Here is a 25,735-nt window from a genome sequence, read left to right as displayed (position 1 = left end):
CACTTCTGGACAAACTTCACCTGGAGCCCTTCAAGAAGGAGGGGCTTAGCCAGAAGAGGTTCTCATTGGCCGGGGACAGGAAGGGCCCCCTGTCAATCAAGAAGCTGTCGTTGAACACCTCTAAGAAGGAGTCAAAGTCATGGAGAAACCTGGGGAGGGAACAGAAGAAGAAAGAGAAGAAGAAGGAGAAGGGAGGAAAGGGAGTGTTTGACAGCGTCCTGAACTATTCTCCTCCCAGACAGAGGTTCTCTCTGGTCGAGGTGCTCGCCTGACCTAGCGACTGTCCAAATGATGCGTTACCATGACGATGAAGAACTGGCACCAGATATTGTGGAATGTATCGAGTCACGGAACATTGTTTATTGTCAGAACGGTAGCTGTCAATAAAGTTGATTCAAAGTATATTTGTCAAGTAAATCATACAATCAACAATACATGAACAATTGATAGCATTTACACAGTCAAACTAATATTAAAAAAATTACAGTGGGTGTGTGTACGTATGCTTGTGGGTGTGTGAGAGTGTGTGTGCGTGGGTGTGTGTGAGTGTGTGTGCGTGCGTGCATGTGTGTCAGCTCTCTGTAGAGTCCAGTTGCTCCTGTGAGGCTTCCAGAATGAGAGAAGTTCCATTGAGCTTATCCTCCTCCTTCTCCCTCTCCCTCTTATAGGTCTACAGAGAGGAGAGGAGGTGAGGAAGAGAGGAGGGGGTAGGGGAAGAGAGGAGAGGAGGGGAACAGAGCAGGAGAGAGGCAGGGAGGATAGATCGAGGAAACATTAAAGAGAAGGGGAATGAGAAGAGAGAATGTTAGTATCATGCAAAGGAAGGAAGAGAAAGAGAGGAGAACTCAGACGTGACTAAGCGATTGTCGAACACAGGAGACAGAAAAAAATTATCAGTGGTATTTATTCCTTTTAGGCAATATTTTCTGCAACAATATATTTCTTTTGTAAAAAAAAAAAAAAAAAAAAAAAAATATAAAAAAACATTTACAAAAAAGTTCAACAGTAACCATTGATAAAAGGCAAAATGCTATTTACAATTCTGGCTAAAAAGTTTTTATATGATCTGAACTGGTCTATTTAACTAGTCTTGTTTTGAGTATTTGCAAATAACCAGCCCCAAAGCAAATACTTATTTAAGATTTGAAGTATTTGAAAACATAAAATCAAAAACAGCGTTTGATCCAGGTATTCTCGAACACCATGATAAATCATATTTCTTAAAAATCTGAAAATTAAGATAATCTACAATTAGCTAGATACAATTACAATACCCCTTAAGTCGCTGAATATCAATATTCACTTTTAGAATCCTGTAGATTTAGCCACTAGTGGAAGAATTTGTAACTAAAGTTGGTGTGTGTGTTGTGTACAGGTGTGTGTGTAGGTGTGTGTGCAGGCATATTTAGCAAATATATTATTTATTATTTTCTTTGCTAAAATACTCCCCATATCAGTGTTGCCGTGGGGATGCACCGTCAGTGACAGGACGAGTACATATAAATGATGAGTGTGGGTACAGTGTAAAAACTCTCACACATTTCTCCATGTAAGAATTAATGACTGAGTTCATCAGGCCTATGAGTCAATAAGTGTGTGTCTGTGTACATGACATGTGTCTGTGTGTGTCTACCATGCCAGAGAATCTAGTCAGAGGAAACAAGGCAAACAGCACAACATGTTCCAACCACACACACACACACACACTCTCTAATCTCAGGCACCAGAGAGAGGAGCAGTAATAAACACATAAGGGCTCCATGTTCAGACCAGACACACCGGAGGTGAGTTAGATTTACTTCTAATCCACACATCTGAGGCCTGTTCCTTTGGTTTATGATCGCTGCGAGACGCAAATCAAGCACACCCCAAGTGTTAGCGCAGCTAAAGTCTCTAACCCGTCACAGCCTTTCGTCGTGGAGACAGCTATAGCATCAAGTGTCAGGTTGGGTCAGTGGTTGGTTGCCATGGTGAAGGCACTGGATGTTGCCCCCCCCCCACCCCACCCCATGTCGTCTATCCATTTAGCTTCCTCAAGTTGCCGTGGTGACCACCACGCCCCCCTCCCTCCGATAACACCCCCCCCTACTCTCCCCCGCCCGACCGGCCAAGCTCGCTGCCGTTGACGCCTTTGTAGCCGCCATCGCCCCTGTCGCCGTTGTCGTGGCGATGGTTGTAGTGGCGATGGTTGCCGTGGGAGGAGTCCGACAGTACCTCGTGCTCCAGGGTGTCAAAGCGGACGGCGGACTCCAGCTGGTCGCCGGGGCGACGGCACAGGCAGCACAGGATCTTGCGGAAGGTGCGGAGCATGTCTTTGTCCCTGAAGGAGTAGATGATGGGGTTCACCAGGGAGTTGCACTCGGCCAGGACCAGGCTGTACTTCTCGTAGCGCAGCACCTGGCAGGAGTCACAGCCCAGCCCGTCCAGCAGGAGGACCACCAGCCCTGGGGTCCAGCACACCACGAAGCATCCTGGAGGAGGGAGAGGAGGAGATGGGAGGAGGGAGAGAGAGCAAGAGGAGAGGAGGACGAGGGAATGGTGAGAGAGGAAGGAAGGAAGGGAGGGGAGGGAGGGAGAAGAAGAGGAAAGGCACAAAGAAAGGGAGGGAGGAAAAGAGAGCAGGAAGGAGGTTTGAAGGAGTTGAAGAGAGGAAAGAGTGGGGATAGGAGAGAGAGGGAGGGAGAGATTGTAACTGTGCTGTAACACACACGCACACATTTCAGTGTGTGGTTTGTGGTTGGTCTTTTGGATCAGATTTCATTATGATAATACCTAATTACACAATGTAACAGCTCAGGAATTCTCTCACACACACAAAACATGGATTTTCATGCACACAAATTCATGCGAAACAAGGATACTGAAAGAATGTGCAAGGACAGTAAAACAACCGCACACACTCGGACACACAGGAGAGGAGAGAGAGGAGAGGAGGGAGGAGGGAGAGAAGAGGAGGGAGAGGAGGGAGAGGAGAGGAGGGAAGGAGAGGAGGGAGGAGGGAGAGGAGAGAGAGAAGAGGAGGGAGAGGGGAGGGGAGGAGGGAGGAGGAGAGAGAGAAGAGGAGGGAGGGGGGAGAGGAAAGAGAGAAGAGGAGGGAGAGGGGAGGGGAGGAGAGGAGGGAGGAGACAGTAGAGAGGAGAGGAGAGGAGGGAGAAGGGAGAGGGGGAGGGAGAGGGGAGGAGACAGTAGAGAGGAGAGTGTTTTCGTATGGTGGCGGTTTAACTATGCAGCTCCGTCTGTCTGGACATGCTCAGAGTTTCCAAACACACACGGGAACACACTAACACAAACACTATAGGATTTAGGTTAGCCCGCTCAGAAACTGTTGACAGGAGCAGTACTAAGAATTTAAATGTAGCTGTACTTACTTGAACTTGAACACACACACACACACACACACTTTCTAGGAAGACATAATCGCTAAACACATACACATTGTGGCATGCAAATAGTTTCTGTTGTGTGCTTGTGCATAAGTGTGTGTGTGTGTGTGAGGAAGAGATAAAGTGGGAAACATTTAACATTCCTGAACTTGAGGAATTTAATCAGGAACTAAAACATGGGAGGATGGGAAGAAGGGTGAAGAGAGGAAAGAGAGGAGGGAAGGAGAGGTGGAGGAAGAGAGGAGAGAAGGAGGAGAGGGGGGAAGGAGGAGAGGAGACGGAGGAGGAGGGAAGGAGGAGAGGAGAGAAGGAGGAGAGGAGAGGGAGGATAGGAGGGAAGGGAAGGAGGAGAGGGAGGAGGAGAGGAGAGAAGGAGGAGAGGAGGGAAGGAGGAGAGGAGAGGGAGGAGGACGAGGGAAGGAGAGGTGGGGGAGGAGAGGAGGGAAGGAGGAGAGGAGAGGGAGGAGGAGGAGGAGAGGTCGGGGAGGGGTGGAGGAGGAGAGGAGAAAGGAGGAGGAAGACAGGAGGGCAGGAGAGAGGAGATGGGGGAGGAGGAGAGAGAAGGAGGGGGAGGAGAGAGGAGCAAGAGGAGAGCAAAGGAAGAGGAGAAGGGAAAAGGAAAGGAGTAGAGAGGATAGGATAACAAAGGGAAAGATTGATCACGTCAACAGAACATCAACAGCTAAGAGAGGAAATATCAGGGAAGGGAAAGGGGGGAGGGGAAGCAGGGGGAGGGAAGGAGGGGGGAGGGGAGGCAGGGGGAGGGAAGGAGGGGGGAGGGGAGGCAGGGGGAGGGAAGGAGGGGGGAGGGGAGGCAGGGGGAGGGAAGGAGGGGGGAGGGGAGGCAAGGAGGGGGGAGGGGAGGCAGGGAAGGAGGGGGGTAAGGGGAACCAGAGTGTCTGGTTGAACGAGTCAAGACAAGCAAGAGAATGTTTGCAGTGTATGAGAGTGTGTGTGTGTTTTACATGCTGTTTGGATAAAGAGCACCTGCCGAACGACTAAAATGTAAATGTGAAATGCTAATTCCTGAATGTGTGTTAATGTGTATTTATGTCTGTGTGTTTCTGTCTCTATGTGTGTGTGTGTGTGTATGCTTGTGTATGTGTGATCGTGCATGTTTACAAGTGTATGTTTATGCGTGGGTGTGTATACGTGTGTGTGGGTTCCCACATACACACACCTCCCGCACCCCCCCCCCCCTCCTCCTCACCCAGGATCATGGACACGGTCTCCCCCCCCCCCCCTCCTCACCCAGGATCATGGACACGGTCTCCCCCCCCCCCCCTCCTCACCCAGGATCATGGACACAGTCTCCACCCCCCCCTCCTCACCCAGGATCATGGACACGGTCTCCCCCCCCCCCCCTCCTCACCCAGGATCATGGACACAGTCTCCACCCCCCCCCTCCTCACCCAGGATCATGGACACGGTCTCCCCCCCCCCCCTCCTCACCCAGGATCATGGACACAGTCTCCACCCCCCCCCTCCTCACCCAGGATCATGGACACGGTCTCCCCCCCCCCCTCCTCACCCAGGATCATGGACACGGTCTCCCCCCCCCCCTCCTCACCCAGGATCATGGACACAGTCTCCACCCCCCCCTCCTCACCCAGGATCATGGACACGGTCTCCCCCCCCCCCCTCCTCACCCAGGATCATGGACACGGTCTCCACCCCCCCCTCCTCACCCAGGATCATGGACACGGTCTCCCCCCCCCCCCTCCTCACCCAGGATCATGGACACGGTCTCCACCCCACCCCCCCCCCTCCTCACCCAGGATCATGGACACGGTCTTCATCAGGTTCACCACCGTCTCCTTGTGCCGGGCCTGCGTGGTGTGCTGGCTCATCCTCTGGCTCTTCCTCCGCACGTACACGAAGATCCTCGTGTACACGGCCAGCATGACGGAGAACGTCAGCAGGTTCAGCAGTGCCCAGAACACCAGGTAGCTGCGGCTGTAGAGTGGAGCCATGGTGGAGCAGTTGGGCAGGTCGCACATGCAGTGCCAGCCCATGGTGGGCACCAGGCCCATGACGATGGCCAGGGCCCAGATCCCTGCGATCAGGAGGCCCACCCGCCGGTTGGTCATCTTGCTGTGCAGCTGCATGGTGAAGATGGTCTGGTGGCGCTCCACGGCGATGGCCAGGAGGTTGACCACGGAGGCGGTCAGGCTGGTGTCGATCAGGCCCTGCCGGATGAACCACTGGGTGGGCGACAGCTTCATGGTCCAGGGGCCAGTGTGGAACATGAGGTGGAGGTAGGAGATGCCTGGAGATGGGGGGGTGTACTGCATCAGTTCTGTACCAATACTACATCAGTATTGTATTAATACTAATACTGAATCAGTACTGTACTAATACTATACTAAGACTGCATCAGTACTGTACTAATACTATACTAATACTGCATCAGTACTGTACTAATACTGAATAAATACTGTACTAATGCTATACTAATACTGCATCAATACTGTACTGATACTACAATACAGCTTAAGTACCAGCTTTATATTGTCTTGCTACTAGTTAGCTATCCAGCCTACAGTACTCCTGCAGTACTCCTGCAGTACTCCTGCAGTACTCCTGCAGTACCTACCAGAGAACAGGTCAGCGGCGGCCAGGTTTCCCAGCAGGTAGTAGATGGGGTAGTGGAAGCGGCGGTTGATGAAGATGGCCGTCATGACGAGGATGTTGGAGAGGATGACGATGACACAGACCGTCAGGCCGAGGCCCACCACCATGTAGTCACGGCGACGCCAGTGGTCGCTGATGATCTTCCCGCTCTCGTTGTAGAAAAACTTCACAGTTTCGTTTTCGTAGCACCTGTGGGCGTCGGCCATCGCCTGGGTGGGCGGGGCGGTGGCAGCCATCTGGCCAATGAGATCGGAGCCGGGGGAGTGGGCGGGACTTCAGAGGAATGGGCCAATGGGGTTGGCTGAATGCTTGAGAGGGAAGGGGCGTATGAGAGGGACGGGGTTAGAGCTACATGCAGACTTTCCCTATTGGTGGGTTGTGTATGGACATGCCAACAGATGTTTGATTGACATGTCTCTCCTCCAAAGGTGCAGATCTGTGTGTGAGAGATCAATAACAATATTTTAGACAAGAGCTGCACAATCTCAGACAATAACATAGACACACAAAATACAAATAATTAAAACCATTCAAGCTCTAGAAAAAGCTTTTAGGAAAGAAACAAAGAGCTAGCTGTAATAGTCTTCAGTCTCAAGTTTGTGTGTGTGTGTATGTGTGTACAAATCATCCACACCCACACACACCCACACCCATACACCCACACACCCCTCTCCTTCAGCTACAGAAACAGTGAGGCAGTTCTCTACTGTACAGACACACCTCAGAATTACACAATCACCCGTGTAACCCAATCTCTATCTCAACACACACACGCACCCAAACATGCAAACACATCCCTACTGACCCAGTCTCCGACAGAGAGGGAGTGTGAGCGACGGAACTGGGAGGGAAACAGAGAAAGAGTTGAACTAACTCTGACTAAAGATCAGGAATGTAGAGGGAGTGTTTGTGGTGGTTGTGTGTGTGTGTGTGGTTGAGTGTGTACGTGTGTGGTGGTTGAGTGTGTGTGACGTGTATTCCTGCACACGTGTTCTACACTGTGTGTGTCTTAGGGTCTCTTACAGTGTGTGTGTTGAAGTTTCCTATAGTGTGTGTGTGTGTGTGTATGTATGTGTGTGTATGGGTGTGTGTGTTCAGGAACTGAAACATCCAGCTGTCTGAACTCACAAACTCCTCCCACGAACCCAGCTAAACCCCTCCCACACTGAGCTGTCATTGGGTCCTCTGGTCAACTCATGCCAGCTCAATACTGGAACTGAAACACTGCCTCTCTCTCTCCTCAGTTCTCATGTCTCTCTCCTCAGTTCTCATGTCTCTCTCCCCTCTCTCTCCCCTCCCCCCTCACCTCTTCCCCATACCTCTCTCAGTTCTCATGTCTCTTCAAAAAGAAACAGGACCCACAGTTACACACACACGCCTCTGCAGGAGACGTGACAGTGGCATCAGTGCTTCTTAGGTGCCTCTCTCTCCCTTCTCTCTCCCCTCAGTTCTCATGTGTCTCTCCCCTCTCTCTCCCCTCAGTTCTCATGTCTCTCTCCCCTCTCTCTTGGGTGCCTCTCTCCCCTCAGTTCTCATGTCTCTCTCCCCTCTCTGTTAGGTGCCTCTCTCTCCCCTCAGTTCTCATGTCTCTCTCCCCTCTCTGTTAGGTGCCTCTCTCTCCCTTCAGTTCTCATGTCTCTCTCCCCTCTCTCTTAGGTGCCTCTCTCTCCCCTCTCTCTCCCTTCAGTTCTCATGTCTCTCTCCCCTCTCTCTTAGGTGCCTCTCTCTCCCTTCAGTTCTCATGTCTCTCTCCCCTCTCTCTTAGGTGCCTCTCTCTCCCCTCTCTCTCCCTTCAGTTCTCATGTCTCTCTCCCCTCTCTCTTAGGTGCCTCTCTCTCCCTTCAGTTCTCATGTATCTCTCCCCTCTCTCTTAGGTGCCTCTCTCCCCTCTCTCTCCCTTCAGTTCTCATGTCTCTCTCCCCTCTCTGTTAGGTGCCTCTCTCTCCCCTCAGTTCTCATGTCTCTCTCCCCTCTCTGTTAGGTGCCTCTCTCTCCCCTCTCTCTCCCTTCAGTTATCATGTCTCTTTCCCCTCTCTGTTAGGTGCCTCTCTCTCTCCTCTCTCTCCCCCTTCAGTTCTCATGTCTCTCTCCCCTCTCTCTCTTAGGTGCCTCTAACTCACTTCCTCCATAAGTCCACACAGGATGTCTGTGTGTCTGATGACACCAGACATTTATAAAGCAGTTCCATCAGCTGTTCTGAATTTGACGTGGACGTCTACCATGATACCATGACGACCCCTCTGCCTCTGACACACACCCGCTAACAAACAAGCACATGTGTGTGTGTGTGTGAACTGGTTCAGGAAACAGCAGTTTGAATCCTAACCTGTTATTACCAGAGAAGACACACCCGCTGTGCGAGATCTCTCTCTCCTTCCCCTCTCCTCTCTCATGACCTGTTAGAATTACCCCATAAGTACTACAAACCGTGTGTGTATGTGTGTATGTATGTGTGGGGGTGTAGGGAAGTGTGTGGGGGTGTCTTAATTGGCGTTGTTTTAATGTGTGCCGATAACACGGCCCTTATAAACAAGACAAGCCGGGTGACTGTGTGTGTGTGCGCATGTGCATGGTGACGGTGAGCCTTCCGCGGCGGGAGGCATATGAGACTGGTGCCAATTTACATTTAGTCATTTAGCAGACGCTCTTATCCAGAGTGACTTACAGTAAGTACAGGGACATTCCCCCGCCACCTGACTCAATTTAGAAGCTATTCTACTCATACAGACACACTCACACAAGCCTACGTTTACCAATGTAAATGACGCACTTTCACTTGTGATAGACCGAGAAGGCGACCACAGGCAGATGCTGAAAACGACAACAAGCGCAGCCTGCATGTTGTTCCGGAAAACGAAAAGTCGTTTGGAACACCTAGAACACGTTTTGTAACACACACACACACACAGTTCAACTCGAAAAGCACGATATGACTATTTCACCCCACCTCTATGAGTTGGAAAAAAAGAGACTCTGACCTATGCAAATGACTATTTCACCATCTCCTCCGGTCAAGTTGAGGCGCGTGCTTGAACACCAGGCCGTGGGTACAGGCCTTGGTGAGTGTGTTACGCGTGAACGTGTAGAATCCCACCGGTGATTGGCAGGACACCGACAAAACACTCCTGTTGCGCACAAACGCTCGGTAGAGTAGGTATCGGTCTAATGTAAATTGTCCACTGTCTCCCGTCCCACCGAACTAGGAGCGCTTCATCTGTCCTTGTGTCTAACTGGGGAGTGTTATTAATAAAGTTGCACCAAGCTGAAAAGCTCATGTTTTGCATGCTGACACATGAAGCGCGCTCTCTTCCTTTTAGGCACTCCACAACTGCCACTGCACGCGAGCCAACCCGCATCACCCACACACGCTTACCCATACTCGCGCCTTCTCGGAATAAGTTCGGAAAAAGGCGAAGGAGTGAGAGGTGAAAAGATTCGCAATAACCTCGCCTTTTGATTCGCACAAGCGAAAAATAAAGATCTTTATTTCTCCAAAAGTATTTTAGAAACAAGTTGATTAAATACAACAAGTTACGGATATGGATGTTACCGCCCATGTTGGCAGTCGCAGAGCTTTACCTTTCACAAACTGCACTAAAAAAGTTTGGCTTTGTTTGAAAGCTAACTATTCAACATGTATCTTACCGTGTTCCCCTTCCAGTCACTCCACCATGTAAAACCTCCAGGTTCAAAACTAGTCCTCTCTCTTAAATACAAAGTTGGACGAAAATCACGTTCCTTTCTCCAGTTTCGAGTGACTTTGGTCGTTGGAGAGTTTACCTGTCCGTAACGAGCTCTCTAACCGGGGAGGGTGGGGGTAGGAACGAAGGGCGCGGCTGACTCGGTGACATCCAACAAACAATAGGAACATCGGTGTGTTCTGTTCAACCTGGGCGGCCGAGTTCCCGCCCCCAAGGCCTCCCCTGGTTGGACGTGCGCACCACAGGATCCAATAGGCAGAGTCGGTTTGGTGATTGACAAGGTAGGTGCAAGTGTGGACTGAAGACTTCCGTCTGATTTATGACGTCTCGACGAAGCGTTGAGATGAGAGTTAAGAATTCAAACTGTGTTTCTACAATAAATAAAAATATTAAACTGTATGAGGAAACAGGTAGTTCACGGAAAGGTTAACATTGTTAACGGACGCCAGATAATAAAAGACGAAGGATGTGATGAACGGGGGAGAGGGTGATAATCATGTAGCCTAATCGGAGTGATGAAGACAATTGTCCTCAGTAGCTTGGTATCAACGAAAACAGAATGTTTGGTGCGTTCTGTCTATATATTAACACAAACCTACTTGTTTATTCGCAGTATGGTCAATGACTCGGTCGGCATGCTTGTTAGGAAACACTTCTATACGTGTTAATACAAGAGTGGACAGAAAAGGTACTGATACTAATCAGATCTGTTGTGTGCGTGTGTACACTACAGGTTGTGTGTAGTTACTGTTAAATCAGAACCCTCAGCGTCTACACAGGAAGTGGGTTTGCAGGCTTTTCTGTAGCTCGGCAACCTATGAGCTCACCATGTTCACGCACAAAAATACACTCACACACTCACTCAAAACACACAAATCAGAGAAGGGACACTTAATGAGACAGCATTCAACCAGAACTCCTAGCGTGACAAAGCCTGTGTTTGTGTGTTTGTGTCAATCTACAGTTGTTGTGCAGATGTGAACAAGCCTGTGAGACCGTGACTGTGTGTGCGTGTGTGTGTGTGTGTGTGCTAATCACAGATGGGATTGCTTATTGACATCTGGAATACATTTAGTGGGTACCTTGATGTCCCAATGATGTTTCCCCTCTCCATCCCCTCCCTCCCCTCTCTTTACCCCCCCCCCCTCCCCTCTCTTTACACCCACCCCTCCTCCCTCCCCCTCCTCCCTCCCCTCTCCCTCCCTCCTCTCTCCCTCCCTTCCCTCCTCTCTCCCTCCCCTCTCCCTCCCTCCCTCCTCCCTCCCTCCCCCCTCCCTCCCCTCTCTTTACACCCACCCCTCCTCCCTCCCCCTCCTCCCTCCCCTCTCCCTCCCTCCTCTCTCCCTCCCCCCTCCCTCATCTCTCCCTCCCCCCTCCCTCCTCTCTCCCTCCCTTCCCCCCTCCCTCCTCCCTCCCCTCCCCCCTCCCTCCTCTCTCCCTCCCTTCCCCCCTCCCTCCTCCCTCCCTCCCCCCTCCCTCCTCTCTCCCTCCCTCCCCCCTCCCTCCCCTCTCTTTATCCCCCCCCTCCCTGTCACATTAACCTTAGTCACCCTCAGATGCGTGTGTGAGTGTCTGTTTTAATGTGTGTGTGATACCCCTCACCACCTCTCTCTCTCGCTCTCTGATGACATCATCCCCCCACACATTCTCTGTTCCTCCGATGTCATTCTGCAGTGTGTGATGCTGATGCAGTGGGACACATTCAGCCGGAACTTTAGGATGTTGAGTTGTGATTTACTGCTGCAACAAGACAGTCATGTGACCATACACACTAAACCACAGTTACCTCTCAGCCAACTCTCCCTCAATCACACCCTACAATAAGCTTATACTCCAACTCTCATTTTCAGCCTTTTTTACTGTTTTTTTTCCTCCCCTATTGACTCAGTAAGGGACACTGCAGGACGATTCTGTATTATACGGGTGGTAACCAAGATGCACACAACTTCTAGTTTATGTAGAAGTAACCATAACTACCAACAACCACAGGGGCCATTGTGTATGTTCAGTTTACTTTATTAATTCTCAACAAAGTTCCCAGGTAACTCACGATGTACAATCACAGAAAAAGTGTATATAGTATATATACACGTGAGAGTCAGGTGGCGGAGCGGTTAGGGAATCGGGCTAGTAATCTGAAGGTTGCTATTTCGATTCCCGGCTGTGCCAACATGACGTTGTGTCCTTGGGCAAGGCACTTCACCCTACTTGCCTCGGGGGAATGTCCCTGTACTTACCGTAAGTCGCTCTGGATAAGAATGTGTCTGCTAAATGACAAAAAAAAAAATATATACACTAGTGTATCCCCCCCAAAAATGAGTATAATAAAAACACAGGTAACACAGTAGAATGTAGATTGATGCATCAAAATAGATGAATCCACTGACCCTGTTAGGAATATAACCCAGAACAATGTCTGTATCAATATATTACTATAACAATACTAATGCACCACTGTGTATATAGTTAATGAATACCTATAGAAAACAATGTCATATTGTAATTAGGCTATAAGTTCTGGTATGCATGTGTGATGTTTGTGAGTGTGTGTGAGATGTTCTGATGCGTGTGTGTGCATGTGCACCAGGAGTGGGGCTGTTTCCATGGAGACCCATGTTGTGTTCCTCCAGGAGGAACTACGCTACCTGGCACAGGGTCACTGAGGAGGAATAGATCACATCAAACCTAAACACTGGGTAGAGGGGCTCAGAGAAGGTGGTGATAAATGTGTACAGGTGGGTCATTGTGTCAGAGGAGATGCTGTAGAAGGACAGAACACCAGCTGGCCAGTCCAGGTAAACTCCTACTCTGATGGACTGAGACATGTATTGTAGTCTTTTCATGATTGTGATGAACAGAGAGTTTATAACCAGGCCATTACAGACACCAGGATCTGTCGTTGTGTCCAAGTCTACAGGCAGCACTCCTCCCTCTCCTCCTGATGCTTCTATACGTCACTCCTACCAGAACATCCCCCCTCACCTCCCCACCCACCTCCCCACCCACCTCCCCCCCACCTCCCCCCCCACCTCCCCCCCACCTCCCCCCCCACCTACCCCCCACCTCCCCCCCACCTCCACCTCCCAGTAATGGCGTCCAGTCAGACCCTCTCTACACAGCACCTGCTGCTGTTCATCAAACCTCTCTGGGTGATCAGGATACGGCTGGTCCTTGTCCACCAAAACCACCCTCCTGTTTTCCTCAGACAGAGAGAGGGTTCTGTGAGCTGTGTTTGGGTCCAGTGTGAGATCACAGGCATCTACAGAACAGAGCAGAGAATCTGGATCAGAATCATGATTGATTTTCAGTCAGAGGATTCTGGGATTGACCCCAGTAAGAGTGTGAGAGAGTGTGTTTGTCTGTGTGTCAGTGGATACATGTGTCAGTATGTACAGGTATGTGTTTACCCCCCCCCCCACACACACACACACACACACACACACACACACACACACACACACACACACACACACACAAACACTATCAACATCAAGTCTCAATGTTGGATGTACTGATGTACAAAACAACACTTACACTTCTTAAGCAGCTGTAGTAGTTTCACCCAGATCTCTTCATTATGGTCCACACTGTGGGAGACAGAGAGGAACAGACAGTGACACACACACACACACACACACACACACACACACACACACACACACACACACACACACACACACACACACACACACACACACACACACACACAGCCTGTGTATGAAGAGTGGTCAGGAACAGAGATGATTAACAAAGTAAAGGAGAATGTCAAAACACCAACAGCTTTGCTAAACAGACAACCAGAACCTCAACATAACATCATTCTACAATAATCAACTACTCAGCATTGAACATGGCAAATGAAGAGGAATGTATCAGTGACCAACACTAACTTGAGTTTCTCCAGTCTACAGAGTGGACCAGAGAGAACTGTGTCTCCTGGGTGATTGTAGCTCAGGTCCAACTCTCCCAGACGGTAGTTTGAGCTGAGAGCTGAAGCCAGAGAAGCACAGCCTTCCTCTGTGACTCCACAGAACGACAGCCTGCAGAGAGAAGTCATCAGGACGTTACAACACTGCTGCCCTCTGCTGGTGGGTGTTGTTGACATCACTGGGTACATCACTGTGGTGGCTGCAGGGAACTGAAGAGGACAGAGAGACTGCCTTCTCTCTGGGCTTCAGTTCTCCACCAACGGTTCACAAACATCACTATTATCAGCACGTCACCATGACAAACACATTTGTTTCGTCTAGTATTAAGGAATATGTGTATTGTGTATATATTATTATGTTGTGTGTCTCACCTCTGTTGATTCCTGGTTGTCTCACCAACTGTCTGACTGTTACTGAGGACAAGGAAATACATCTGATAAAAAGCCACACCTACACATTTACATATTTGTGTGAGTGTGTCTGTGTGTGTATGTATGTGTGTATTTTCCCCATGAGGAGTCAAACATGTGAAAAACTTGATCATCCAGTTACATAAAGTACCTACTGATGATGGATAAACAGAGACAGAGAGAGAGTGCCTCTCTCACATAGACACACACACGGGTATAACCACACACACACCTGCACACAATTTGACCAATTGGCTACTGATTATTGTAACACTGGATGTGTAAGTTGTTAGAGACTCCCTGTGTCACTACAAGGCTAACGGTCAAGAGCTTCCCGTTCCACACACACTCCCCAAGGACACACACTCCCCAAGAACACACACTCCACACACACACACTCCCCAAGAACACACACTCCACACACACACACTCCACAAGAACACACACTCCACACACACACTCCACAAGAACACACACTCCACACACACACACACACACACACTTTCCACAAGAACACACACTCCCCAAGAACACACACACTCCACAAGAACACACACACTCCACAAGAACACACACTCCACAAGAACACACACCCTCCCCAAGAACACACACTTTCCCCAAGAACACACACACTCCACAAGAACAGACACACGCTTGCCAAAGGTAAATTTTTTATATAATTTTAATACTTTTCTTAAAAAAGAGATGGTTGCCTCCATAAAGGGAAGAAGACGGATAGAACCATCTGCAGTCACCCACATACAAACAAGACGGATCGAACCATCTGCAGACTCACCCACATACAAACAAGACGGATCGAACCATCTGCAGACTCACCCACATACAAACAAGACGGATCGAACCATCTGCAGACACACCCACATACAAACAAGGTATTCAAGACGAGGGGGGAAAGAGAAAAAACACACAACAACCAGAATATGAAAGAAGGAGAGATGAAGGGAAGCGATAAAGATGGGATGATGATGCGGGAAAATAAAGGTGTGAGAAGAAAACCAATATTAGTTTTATATTTTGTAGAGATTTTTCTATTCTATTTTTATTTTCAGTTGTGAGCAGTTGAGCTGCTGTAATGGGGGGGGGGGTCAATAAAGTTTTTGTCTCATCTTACAGGAGCATAGATCTGCAATCCATAGATCTGCATGTGTTGGGGGGGATTCAGAACGTAGAAATATAATCCTAGAACGGATGTACTCTATTTCACCACAGCAAGCTGAATTCCTCTTCCTTTCTACTGGTCAATGGACCCCCCCCACACTTCCTCCAGCTCTTATCCAATCAGATCAGAGCAACGGTGGGCAGGATAAAGTATCGTAAAATGAAGAACTTAAAGATACAATTAAATAAAATCCATAATACAACCATAACATGAAGTAAAAATATTAAAAGATTTACAGTTCAAAAGCAATAACAAGCAAAAAACGAAACAAAAAGATGAATGAACAGTGATTCTCAACCAATGACAGCATAGACTGTTTGAAGGAACATATTTGATTGGACAAGAAGGGTGAAGAGGACCAGGAAACTCATTAGTAAGAATTAAATTAAATTACTGAAAAATTCTCAAGTACAAAGTGAAAACACAATTGTTTAAGTAAATTTAAAAAAGGAAACAAATGAATGAACTTTCAGTACTCAATAAATCGGTTTTGGCATCGAGTAAAGAAAGGAAGGCCAGAGAATGAGAGAAAATGGTTAGACCCATCAAGACAAAAATAAAAAAGATAGTTTAACAGAATCATAATAATTCCCCCCCTTTAAAGTCAATTTTACAAAACCAAAACATAAGCAGAGATTCAGAAGAGCCATGCTCTCCACAAGACAGAATTCTTTATTCTTTCTTTTCCTTCAGTTTGTGTGTGACATTTCATTGTATAGAATATATATTTATGTATCTATATATATAATATGTATAATATGTGTTTGTGTTAGATCACAAGCTCACAGGTGCACTAAGGCAGAGGCCGCATTCCAATACTTAAACACAGTTGGTTATTCCCTCTTTCCCTCTCTCTCTCTCTCTTTCTTCCTCCCTCCTTCCCTTTCTCTCTCCCCCTCCCTCCCATTTTCCTTCTCCTCCTTCTTAATGTAGAAGTCAAGGGTCAAGGAAAGCTATTTAGCTAGCAAGCTATCAAGTTAGCCGTGTCAGAAGCGCTAGGTAGCTAGCTCACAGCTAACTGACGTTCAAAGATAACAAGCTATGCGGCTGTCAAACTGTGTAACTGTCAAGCTATGTTGTTTCCTTGCTCTGTAGCTAATTCACTAACTGTGTTTAAAACATTATCCGCGTAGGTAGAGTAGATAGCGAGCTTTTAAGCTAGGAGGCTACAACACTTTTAAATCTGTGAAGGAGGGGAGGACTAGAGGAAGGATGTGTTTCTGAAGTGTTGGAATGCAGCCCATCTCCACTGGGTCCTGAGAAGAAAACCACAAAAAGGGAAAGAAAAAAAAAAGAAATCTTCCCCCACTCAGATAACCTCCCTCTGCCCTAGCACACACTCCCCCCTTCCTCCCCCACCCAACATGTGTGGAGAGAGAGAGGGGGAGAAGATGAGGGAGAGATGAGGGGAAATAAAGAGAGGCTTTCCTTCCTCTGGTTCACTCATCGGTTTGAAACTCCCTCCCTCCTCATCCCTCCCTCCTTATCCCTCGCTCTTCATCCCTCCCTCCCTCCTCATCCCTCCCTCCTCATCCCTCGCTCCTCATCCCTCGCTCCTCATCCCTCGCTCCTCATGCTAGTCCAAAAAGAGAACAAGTATTAACAAGCTTCATTAATTCATGATTTTTTTCCCTGCTTCTTCTTTTTCAGTAATTTTCTTAAATTAACCCCCCCCCACTTGGTATTTTTCAATTTAAAAAGACCCCTCCCCCTTTCATTGGCTCCTCCCACCTTGTCAGTGAGGAGAAGAGAGTCTGGGGCTTGATCAAGTGTCTGATTTCACTCTGTTGCCCTCGGCAACCACAAATCCACGTGTCCACGGCTACAGGGGGGAGGAGGTGGGAGGGAGGGAGAGTGTGAGTGAGAGAGTGTGTGTGTATGCATGAGCGATATCTTGTTGGAGGTTCTCCTCTCGTTCTCCCTCAGAACAGGTTCTCCTCTCGTTCTCCCTCAGAACAGGTTCTCCTCTCGTTCTCCCTCAGAACAGGTTCTCCTCCCGCTCTCCCTCAGAACAGGTTCTCCTCTCGCTCTTCCTCGGAACAGGTTCTCCTCTCGCTCTCCCTCAGAACAGGTTCTCCTCTCGTTCTCCCTCAGAACAGGTTCTCCTCTCGCTCGGAACAGGTTCTCCTCTCGTTCTCCCTCAGAACAGGTTCTCCTCTCGTTCTCCCTCAGAACAGGTTCTCCTCCCGCTCTCCCTCAGAACAGGTTCTCCTCTCGCTCTCCCTCAGAACAGGTTCTCCTCTCGCTCTCCCTCAGAACAGGTTCTCCTCGAAGATGGCCATGAGGTCACTCTGAAAGTTGATGTCTATGGTGTCTGCCATCTGAGCAGGAGAGAGAGGGGGGGACAGAAAGTTGTCTAGTATGGTATGGTATAGTGTAGTGTAGTATAGTAGTGTAGTATGGTATGGTATAGTGTAGTGTAGTATAGTAGTGTAGTATGGTATAGTATAGTAGTGTAGTGTAGTGTAGTGTAGTATGGTATAGTGTAGTGTAGTATAGTAGTGTAGTATGGTATAGTATGGTAGTGTAGTGTAGTGTAGTGTAGTGTAGTATGGTATAGTGTAGTGTAGTATAGTAGTGTAGTATGGTATGGTATAGTGTAGTGTAGTATAGTAGTGTAGTATGGTATAGTATAGTAGTGTAGTGTAGTGTAGTGTAGTATGGTATAGTGTAGTGTAGTAGTGTAGTATGGTATAGTATGGTAGTGTAGTGTAGTGTAGTGTAGTATGGTATAGTGTAGTGTAGTATAGTAGTGTAGTATGGTATAGTATGGTATAGTATAGTGTAGTATAGTATTGTGTGTAGTATAGTATAGTAGTATAGGGAGTACAGGGAGTCAGGTGGTGAGCGGTGAGGGAGTCGGGCTAGTAATCTGAAGGTTGCCAGTTCGATTCCCGGTCATGCCAACTGACGTGTCCTTGGGCAAGGCACTTCACCCTACTTGCCTCGGGGGGAATGCCCCTGTACTTACTGTAAGTCGCTCTGGATAAGAGCGTCTGCTAAATGACTAAATGTAAATGTAGTATAGTGTGTGGTATAGTGTAGTGTAGTATAGTGTAATGTTGTGTAATATATTGTGTAGTAGTGTTCCTACCGCCTCCCTCCTCCTCCTCTCCTGTTCTCGCCTCCTAGCCAGCTCCCTCTGCTGGTCGAGGGCGTTCTGTGCAGCTGCGGAGGCTGGGGGCGTGGCCGGGGGCTGTGGGGGCGGAGCCTGTGGGGAGTTGGTGGGCGGGGTCGAGGCCGGTGGTGTGGCAGCCAGGGGAGACTGTTGCTCCGGACGACGGCGGGAGTCCTCCTGAGACCTGCGGCCCGGCTCCGTGGTGTCCTCGTCGTCACGGCTACTGCAGACAGGAAGCAGGAAGTGGCGGTGGGAAACGTAAAATATTTTGTTATTTTTTCAACTATCCATCCTCCAGCTTTTAAGCACGCTCCTCTTTCTCTGTCCCTTCTCTCCTCCCCTCTTCTCTCTTCTCTCCTCCCCCCCCCCCCCTCACCGTAGTTTCTCCCTGCGGTGGGCCTGGGCTCTCAGCAGCCTCTCCCTCTCCTCCTTCTCCCGCGCCGCGCGTCTGAACTGCTCAAAGATGTCGGAGGAGGAGCGGAGCAGGGAGGAGGGCGTGGAGGGGGGGCGGAGCAGGGAGGAAGGCGTGGAGGGGGGGCGGAGCAGGGAGGAGGGCGTGGAGGAGGAGCGAAGCAGGGAGGAGGGCGTGGAGGGGGAGCGCTGGGCCAGGCTGGCCCACGAACCCATGGTCTGGAGGGGGGGTGGAAGATGAGAGGAGGGAAGGGGAGAAAAATGAAAGAATTGCATTATTCTGCTAGTCTAGATGACACACACACACACTCTCTCACACACACACAATCTCACACACACACACCTGTGTTTTCTTGGGGCCGGTGGGGGTTCTCGGTTCCTGCTTCACCTCCTGCTGAGAGGGGGGCGGAGCCAGGGAGTCAGGGAGGCGGAGCCCGGGACGAGAACCGTCCAATGGCTTCACATCTGATCCTGGAGAAACAATGTCATTGGTTGGTAAAAGTTTGAGAGAGAAAACATGGAGGGAGAGAGAGAGAGAAAACATGGAGAGAGAAAACATGGAGAGAGAGAAGGGAGAAAGAGAGAGAGGAGATGAACAAAAGTAAAAGTAGAGGAAGAACAGATACATAGTGAAGAGAGTGTGTTACTTATGTGTGTGTACTTACTGTGTGTGTGTTTGCTGTCGGAGGGTTTGTGTAAGTCTTGACAAGGGGCGGAGCTAAAGGGAGAAGGGGAGGGGCTAAAGGGGGAGGGGGGCTTTTCTTCCTTCACACCCATCAAGGGGGCCCTCTGGTCCTGCTCAACACACACACACACACACACACACACAGTGTAAGAGTAATAGCAGTAAAAAAATAGGTACACACACACACACCCGAGTTCACAAATGAAATGTTTTTAAATAGGCACAAACATTTTCACTACACACACTAGAGCCTGACCGATTTATCGGCGGGCCAATATTATCGGCCGATATTAGGCATTTTTAATCGGTTTTTAATTTTCTATCGGTATTGGCATTTATAATAATACTATTTTTTTTTATTGTGTTCAAAGGACTTTATCTTTCATATCTTAAGTTTGTATTTTTATACATTTCATTTATCAGAACTTATATAATATATTTTGATGTTCTTCTGTTCTGTTGTGACAATAAAACAAACAAGTTTATTTTTAAAGTGCATTATCCTTGTATTTTAGTGAGGACTCATAAATAACTACAAATAACTACTGTTAGGGAAATCTGTTTCTTATATACTAGTGTAATAATTGGACCAATACGCTGTTCCTATTGGTCCAGAAGACATTCTCAAAAGTTAATAAATCCGTTTATATACCTCCTGAAAGTTCGCAGAGGTAAATAAACGTTTTTACGGACCTAGCAACAAGCGGTTGCCTTGGAGATGTAGCCATTGGCCTTAACAACGTGGCATCTGCTCGGCAACAAAGTAGCCTAAATTGCCTAAAAAAAACCTAAAACAACCAAATATGTTTTTTGCACAGGTCCGCAAATGCCCCGCAATCGCTTCCCGTTTTAAAGAAGTATCTGAAGCAGACAGAAGACGAATTGATGTTGTTGATATGTTGCCTTGGAGATGTAGTGACGTCACCAGTGCAAGTGCAGCTGATTGCTCTGACAACATGGCGTCTGCTCCAGATTCAACCTGTTTGATTTGTGATCTTCCCACGTATTGTTGTATATAAGAAACCAAATATACAACCGCAAATGTTTACTCCCCGACAGGTCAGCAAACGCTGACGTTTGAACAAATCTCGGTTTACAAAGGCGTTTGCAGACCTGTCGAGGAGTAAACATTTGCTGTTTATGTTTTGTAACGTGCTTCTGGATATTTTATTTTTGATATATATATCGGAATATCAGATTTCACCAAATATTTTTATCGATATTGGCCTTAAAAATCCTTTATCCTTTAGCTCTATCACACACACACACACACACAACTCACAGGCTTCTTGGACAGAGAGGGAGAGTGCTGTCCTATTGGATTGTATGGAGGAATCTGGGGGGAATGCGTCATCAGGGGGGAGGGGCTTCCCCTCAGGGGACCTATCAGAGACAGCAGAGAGTTACATTGGTCGGTTTAACGGGACAGAAAGGGGATCGTGTGCGTATGTGCACTTTGTGTGTGTTACCTGAAGTAAACGACTCCATCTTGTTGCCAGGCGACGGCTGCTGCTGCTTTAGCTGTTGTTGTTGTATCTGCTGTAGTTTCTGCTGCAAAGCTGCCCCCTTCTGTCCCAGCAACAACGGGTGTGTGTGTGTGAGCGACGGTTGTGTGTGTGTGAGCGAGTGTGTGTGTGTGAGCGAGTGTGTAAACTCCAGCTGCTCTTCCTGTGTCGACTTCACAAGTGTCACACCGGACATTGCCGTGTTTACTGCCGCCGCCTGCATCAGCTGGGAGTGAGTGACAGGCGGGTGTGTGTGTGTGGGTATGTGTATGTGGGGCTGTGTGTGTGTCGCGGATGGGCGTGTCTGCGGGCACATCTGAACCTGGCTCGCAGCCAGAGAGGGAGGGGGCGGAGTCTCTGAGTTTGTGGGCGTCGGCTCCTCGTCGTCCTCCAATAGGGCCTGAGGGGGCTGGGCGGAGAGGGTTCCCAGAATGCCGTGCGGCGTGGGGGAGGGGACGCGGGGGCGAGGGGGTGGTTGTGGGAGGGGGGCGGAGGAGATGGGGGGAGGCTGGGGGAGGAAGAGGGGGCCAGAGGAGGAGGGGGGAGGCTGCAGGGGTTTAGGGGGGAGGGCTGCAGCTCTGTTGCTAGGGCGAGATGGTTGCTGGGGGAGGGCGCTGTGGAGAGCTACAGTGTGGGACGAGGGACGAGAAACAGGGAGGGGGAGAGGAGGAGAAACAGGGAGGGGGAGAGGAGGAGAAACAGGGAGGGGGCGAGGAGGAGAAAACAGGGAGGGGGAGAGGAGGAGAAACAGGGAGGGGGCGAGGAGGAGAAAACAGGGAGGGAAAAAGGTTTTGGATTACAAAAAGTAATTTTTAAGATATCAGAGAGCTCACATGAAATAAGTAGGTGTGTCCATACCTGGCGAGGGGTTCAGGAAGGGGTGTGTCTCGCTTCCAGAGTTGAGGTGGGGGTTGTTGCCGACGGCGACTGCCCCTGCATTATTATGGGAGGGTTCAGAGATGGGCCCGGCCTGGGGCAGTGGGGGGGGCAGGAAGTGACCCAGGGGATCAAAAGTGTTGTCCAGGGAGGGGGGGTGGGGGCCTGGGGCAGGGGGAGCCAGGGGCTGGGAGGGGGGTTGGGGGGGGGCAGGGGCGCTGGGGGGGTGCTGGGGGGGGGGCCTCCGAGGGGGAGGAGCCTGCTTCTTCTGTTTGGGAACCAACCCTGGAGAGAGAAGGGGGGGGAGAAGGGTTAGGAAAGGGAGGAGAGTGTGTGTGTCAGGTGTGTGTGCGTGTGTGTGTGTGTGTGTGTACCTGTGTCGGGCTCATCCTCGCTGTCAGATGAAGATTCACTGCTGCCTGATGAAGATCCAGTCTTCATCTTCATCACACTGGTCACCTCCAGAGCCTTCTCTGCTGCAACACACACACCTTTACACACTCAGTGCTGACTTGCATCTTATGAAAGAAATGCATTTCACTCACACCCCCTCCCCCCTTACACACACACACTTTCTCTCTCTCACACACACACACACAAACACACACACTCTTTCTCTCTCTCACACACACACACACCCTCTCGCACACACACACCCTCACCAGGTCTCTTCTTCCTGCGGAGGCTGGTGAACACGTATCTCTCCAGCTCTCTCAGCGTGGACGGCTTGAGCGTCTCAAAGTCGATCTCGATCTCGTCCGGGTTCGAGTTTTTCAGCGAAGGCTCGCGTGATTGGATGATGTGGACGACGCGGCCCAGCTTGTCGCCGGGCAGCTTATTGATGTCCAGGCTCAGCTGACGCTTCTCCTCGTACGACATTGGCTTAGACCGGTCGGCCCCGCCCACAAACACGCCTGGAGGGAGGAAATTGGAAGAGATTGGAAAGAGGAGATGAGGAGGAGATGAGAACACACACATACCTGGGTCCTAACACACACACACCTGTGTGGTCCTCGGACCCGGAGGGGTCGAGGGGGGTGGGGCCAGACTGAAGGGTGTTGCCAGGGCGACTGTTCTTCACCACTCCTTCCTTCTTACTGTGAGGGGGGGGGGGGGGGCAGAGAGAGAGAGATTGCAAGAGCTGAATTGTAAGATACTCAGAGTTTGCAGCAAACACTCTCACGCCTACACACACACACACACACACACACACACGTGACCTCACCTCGGTTTCTTGACCTTCTTGGGCGTGACCGGGTCCTTGGTGATTCTGCTCTTCCTGGTTGGCTGGAGCAGGGCAGGGGGCGGGGCCACCTCCAGAGGCTCCTCCCCTCCTGGCTTCTTCTTCTTGTCTTTCTTCTTCTCCTTCTTGTCTCGGTCTCTCCTCTTGAGGGCCGGAGGCTGCGACAGGGCAGCCAGCTGCTCATGCACCGCCTTCAGCTGCAACACACACACGTACATAACACACGCACACACATAACACACACACACGTACATAACACACACACACACGTACATAACACACACACACGTACATAACACACACACACGTACATAACACACACATACATAACACACACACACGTACATAACACACACACACACGTACATAACACACACACACGTACATAACACACACACACACGTACATAACACACACACACATCCATAAACAAACAAGTAAGTATGGGCACCAACACACATTAGCTAGCTAACACACACGGGTACCAAAGTGCTCCACCTCTCACCTGTTCCTGCAGCTCGGCCAATCGCTGAGTCCGCTCGTGTTCTGAGTCGCCGGCCGACGATTCCGATTCCGAGGGGGAGGAGCAAGAGGAGGAGGGCCCTACGGTGGGAGGGGCCTGTCTGGTGGGAGGTGCCTGTCTGGTGGGAGGTGCCTGTCTGGTGGAGGGTGCTGGTTGGTGGAGGCTGGGCGAGGAGGCGGGCATAGAGGCGGGCTCCTCCGGATCGTCTGGCATCTTGGCGAATCGCATCTCGAACACATCCTGTCAGGGTTAGGGGTCAGAGTAGTGGGTGTGTGTGTTATGTACCTGTGTGTCTGTATGTGTGTGTGTATGTGTGGGTACCTGTGTGTGTGCATCTGTTTATGTGTGTGTGTGTGTACCTGCAGCTTGCGTGCCATGGCGACCACATCGTGGTCAGGAGGGTTGTACTTGTAGCAGTTGGAGAACATCATCCTGACGTCTGACGCAAACTCATGAGCATCCCTGTACGCCCTGCTGTCTATCTTAACCTGGACACACACACACCAGGTGAATGGTATTCCTATTATGAGCACTGTCCAGCACTGATGACCTCATCACTACTTCCTACTTGCCTGAGGACCACATCTCACCCCTAAATGACCTCACCCGCCCCCGTCAACCACTGATGACATCACCACCCCCTGTCCCCCTCTGATGACCTCACCTTGATGGTGCTGAGGTCCATGGGGTGTTTGATGATGTCGTGGTAGTCATGGAGACCCAGGGCCTTCGCGTCCACGGGCTTGTAGAAGGGCCAGGCGTAGGCTGTGTGCTTCTGAGACAGCATCTCCCTCACCAGCCCCGCGCAGCCCCGCAAGCCCTGCTCCCTGCTGGGGGTCAGCGGGGGCGCAGAGTCCCCCACTGGAGGGAGGGAGGAGGGTTACAGCACACTCTCTCCTCAGTACATGCACCTCACTCTCACACAGACCTCATCACTCCTCACCTCATTCCCCACTGACACACACACACACCACCCCTCCTACCTCCGTGCTGGGAGTCCGGCTGGGCGGAGTCCTGTCTGGGCTGCTTGGACGCACGGCTGCTCTCTCGCCGGGGGCGGGGCTCCGTCGCCATTGGAGATGACTCGCTGAGCTGGTCGTTGGCGGTGGGCGTGGTCGTATCCGCCTTCCTCTTCTGGCTCTTTCTCTGCTGCAGGGGTCAGAGGTCAGAGGGTAACGGGAAGAAAACTACTGCTTTTACAGCGGTAGACCCAACCCCTCCTCCTCCTCCTCAGGCCTCCCTCCCTCCTCCTCCTCCTCCTCCTCAGGCCACCCTCCCTCCTCCTCCTCCTCCTCAGGCCGCCCTCCCTCCTCCTCCTCCTCCTCCTCCTCAGGCCTCCCTCCCTCCCTCCTCCTCCTCCTCAGGCCTCCCTCCCTCCTCCTCCTCCTCCTCAGGCCACCCTCCCTCCCTCCCTCCTCCTCCTCCGGCCGCCCTCCCTCCTCCTCCTCCTCCTCCTCCTCCTCCTCCTCAGGCCGCCCTCCCTCCCCCTCCTCCTCAGGCCGCCCTCCCTCCCTCCTCCTCCTCAGGCTGCCCTCCTCCTCCTCCTCCTCAGGCCACCTCCCTCCCTCCCTCCCTCCTCCTCCTCCTCAGGCCTCCCTCCCTCCTCCTCCTCAGGCCGCCATCCCTCCCCCTCCTCCTCAGGCCTCCCTCCCTCCTCCCCCTCCTCCTCAGGCCGCCCTCCCTCCCTCCTCCTCCTCAGGCCGCCCTCCCTCCCCCTCCTCCTCAGGCCTCCCTCCCTCCTCCTCCTCCTCAGGCTGCCCTCCCTCCTCCTCAGGCCTCCCTCCCTCCTCCTCCTCAGGCCTCCCTCCCTCCTCCTCCTCAGGCTGCCCTCCCTCCTCCTCCTCCTCAGGCCGCCCTCCCTCCCTCCTCCTCCTCAGGCCACCCTCCCTCCCCCTCCTCCTCAGGCCTCCCTCCCTCCTCCTCCTCCTCAGGCCTCCCTCCCTCCTCCTCCTCAGGCCTCCCTCCTCCTCCTCCTCCTCCTCCTCAGGCCGCCCTCCCTCCTCCTCCTCAGGCCGCCCTCCCTCCCTCCTCCTCCTCCTCAGGCCTCCCACCCTCCCTCCCTCCCTCCCCCTCCTCCTCAGGCCTCCCTCCCTCCTCCTCCTCCTCCTCAGGCCACCCTCCCTCCCTCCTCCTCCTC

The 25,735-nt window shown here is 50.8% G+C and overlaps 3 protein-coding genes across 4 annotated transcripts in view; all 3 read right to left on the bottom strand.

The window, feature by feature from the left end:
* Positions 1–92: 92 nt before the first annotated feature.
* lpar2b (lysophosphatidic acid receptor 2b) lies at positions 93–9,899 on the bottom strand. The gene is made up of 5 exons (XM_062448763.1): positions 9,663–9,899; positions 5,980–6,453; positions 5,158–5,652; positions 2,215–2,471; positions 93–670 (listed from the first exon to the last, which is right to left on the bottom strand). The coding sequence occupies exons 2-5, from the start codon at positions 6,251–6,253 to the stop codon at positions 572–574; spliced, it is 1,125 nt and encodes a 374-aa protein (XP_062304747.1). The 5' UTR covers positions 6,254–6,453; positions 9,663–9,899; the 3' UTR covers positions 93–571.
* Positions 9,900–12,287: 2,388 nt separating this feature from the next.
* LOC134009212 (stonustoxin subunit beta-like) lies at positions 12,288–13,775 on the bottom strand. Its single transcript, XM_062448938.1, is given in 5 exon segments — positions 12,288–12,599; positions 12,601–12,700; positions 12,793–12,977; positions 13,253–13,305; positions 13,558–13,775. Coding segments are annotated over 5 exon segments (801 nt in total). The 3' UTR covers positions 12,288–12,354.
* Positions 13,776–16,806: 3,031 nt separating this feature from the next.
* LOC134009032 (bromodomain-containing protein 4-like) overlaps positions 16,807–25,735 on the bottom strand; it is a 9,663-nt gene continuing 734 nt past the window's right edge. Inside the window, exons 2-17 of one of the 2 annotated variants that reach the window (XM_062448691.1) lie at positions 24,582–24,747; positions 24,263–24,459; positions 23,958–24,086; positions 23,581–23,838; positions 23,058–23,272; positions 22,835–22,929; positions 22,495–22,746; positions 22,207–22,308; positions 21,815–22,117; positions 20,921–21,580; positions 20,734–20,834; positions 19,432–19,561; positions 19,110–19,237; positions 18,732–18,985; positions 18,332–18,575; positions 16,807–17,558 (exon numbers count right to left, since the gene is read on the bottom strand). In XM_062448691.1, coding sequence (XP_062304675.1) covers positions 17,490–17,558; positions 18,332–18,575; positions 18,732–18,985; positions 19,110–19,237; positions 19,432–19,561; positions 20,734–20,834; positions 20,921–21,580; positions 21,815–22,117; positions 22,207–22,308; positions 22,495–22,746; positions 22,835–22,929; positions 23,058–23,272; positions 23,581–23,838; positions 23,958–24,086; positions 24,263–24,459; positions 24,582–24,672 — 3,228 coding nt within the window. In that variant the 5' untranslated portion in view covers positions 24,673–24,747 and the 3' untranslated portion in view covers positions 16,807–17,489. Of the gene's footprint in view, positions 17,559–18,331; positions 18,579–18,731; positions 18,986–19,109; positions 19,238–19,431; positions 19,562–20,733; positions 20,835–20,920; positions 21,581–21,814; positions 22,118–22,206; positions 22,309–22,494; positions 22,747–22,834; positions 22,930–23,057; positions 23,273–23,580; positions 23,839–23,957; positions 24,087–24,262; positions 24,460–24,581; positions 24,748–25,735 lie in introns of both variants that reach the window. The other variant, XM_062448690.1, reaches the window with a different exon arrangement.

This window comes from Osmerus eperlanus, chromosome 22 (genome assembly GCF_963692335.1).
Source record: "Osmerus eperlanus chromosome 22, fOsmEpe2.1, whole genome shotgun sequence".
Classification (NCBI taxonomy): domain Eukaryota; kingdom Metazoa; phylum Chordata; class Actinopteri; order Osmeriformes; family Osmeridae; genus Osmerus; species Osmerus eperlanus.
The sequence above is the reverse complement of the archived record's forward strand: the minus strand, read 5'-3'. Positions and strand labels throughout refer to the sequence as shown.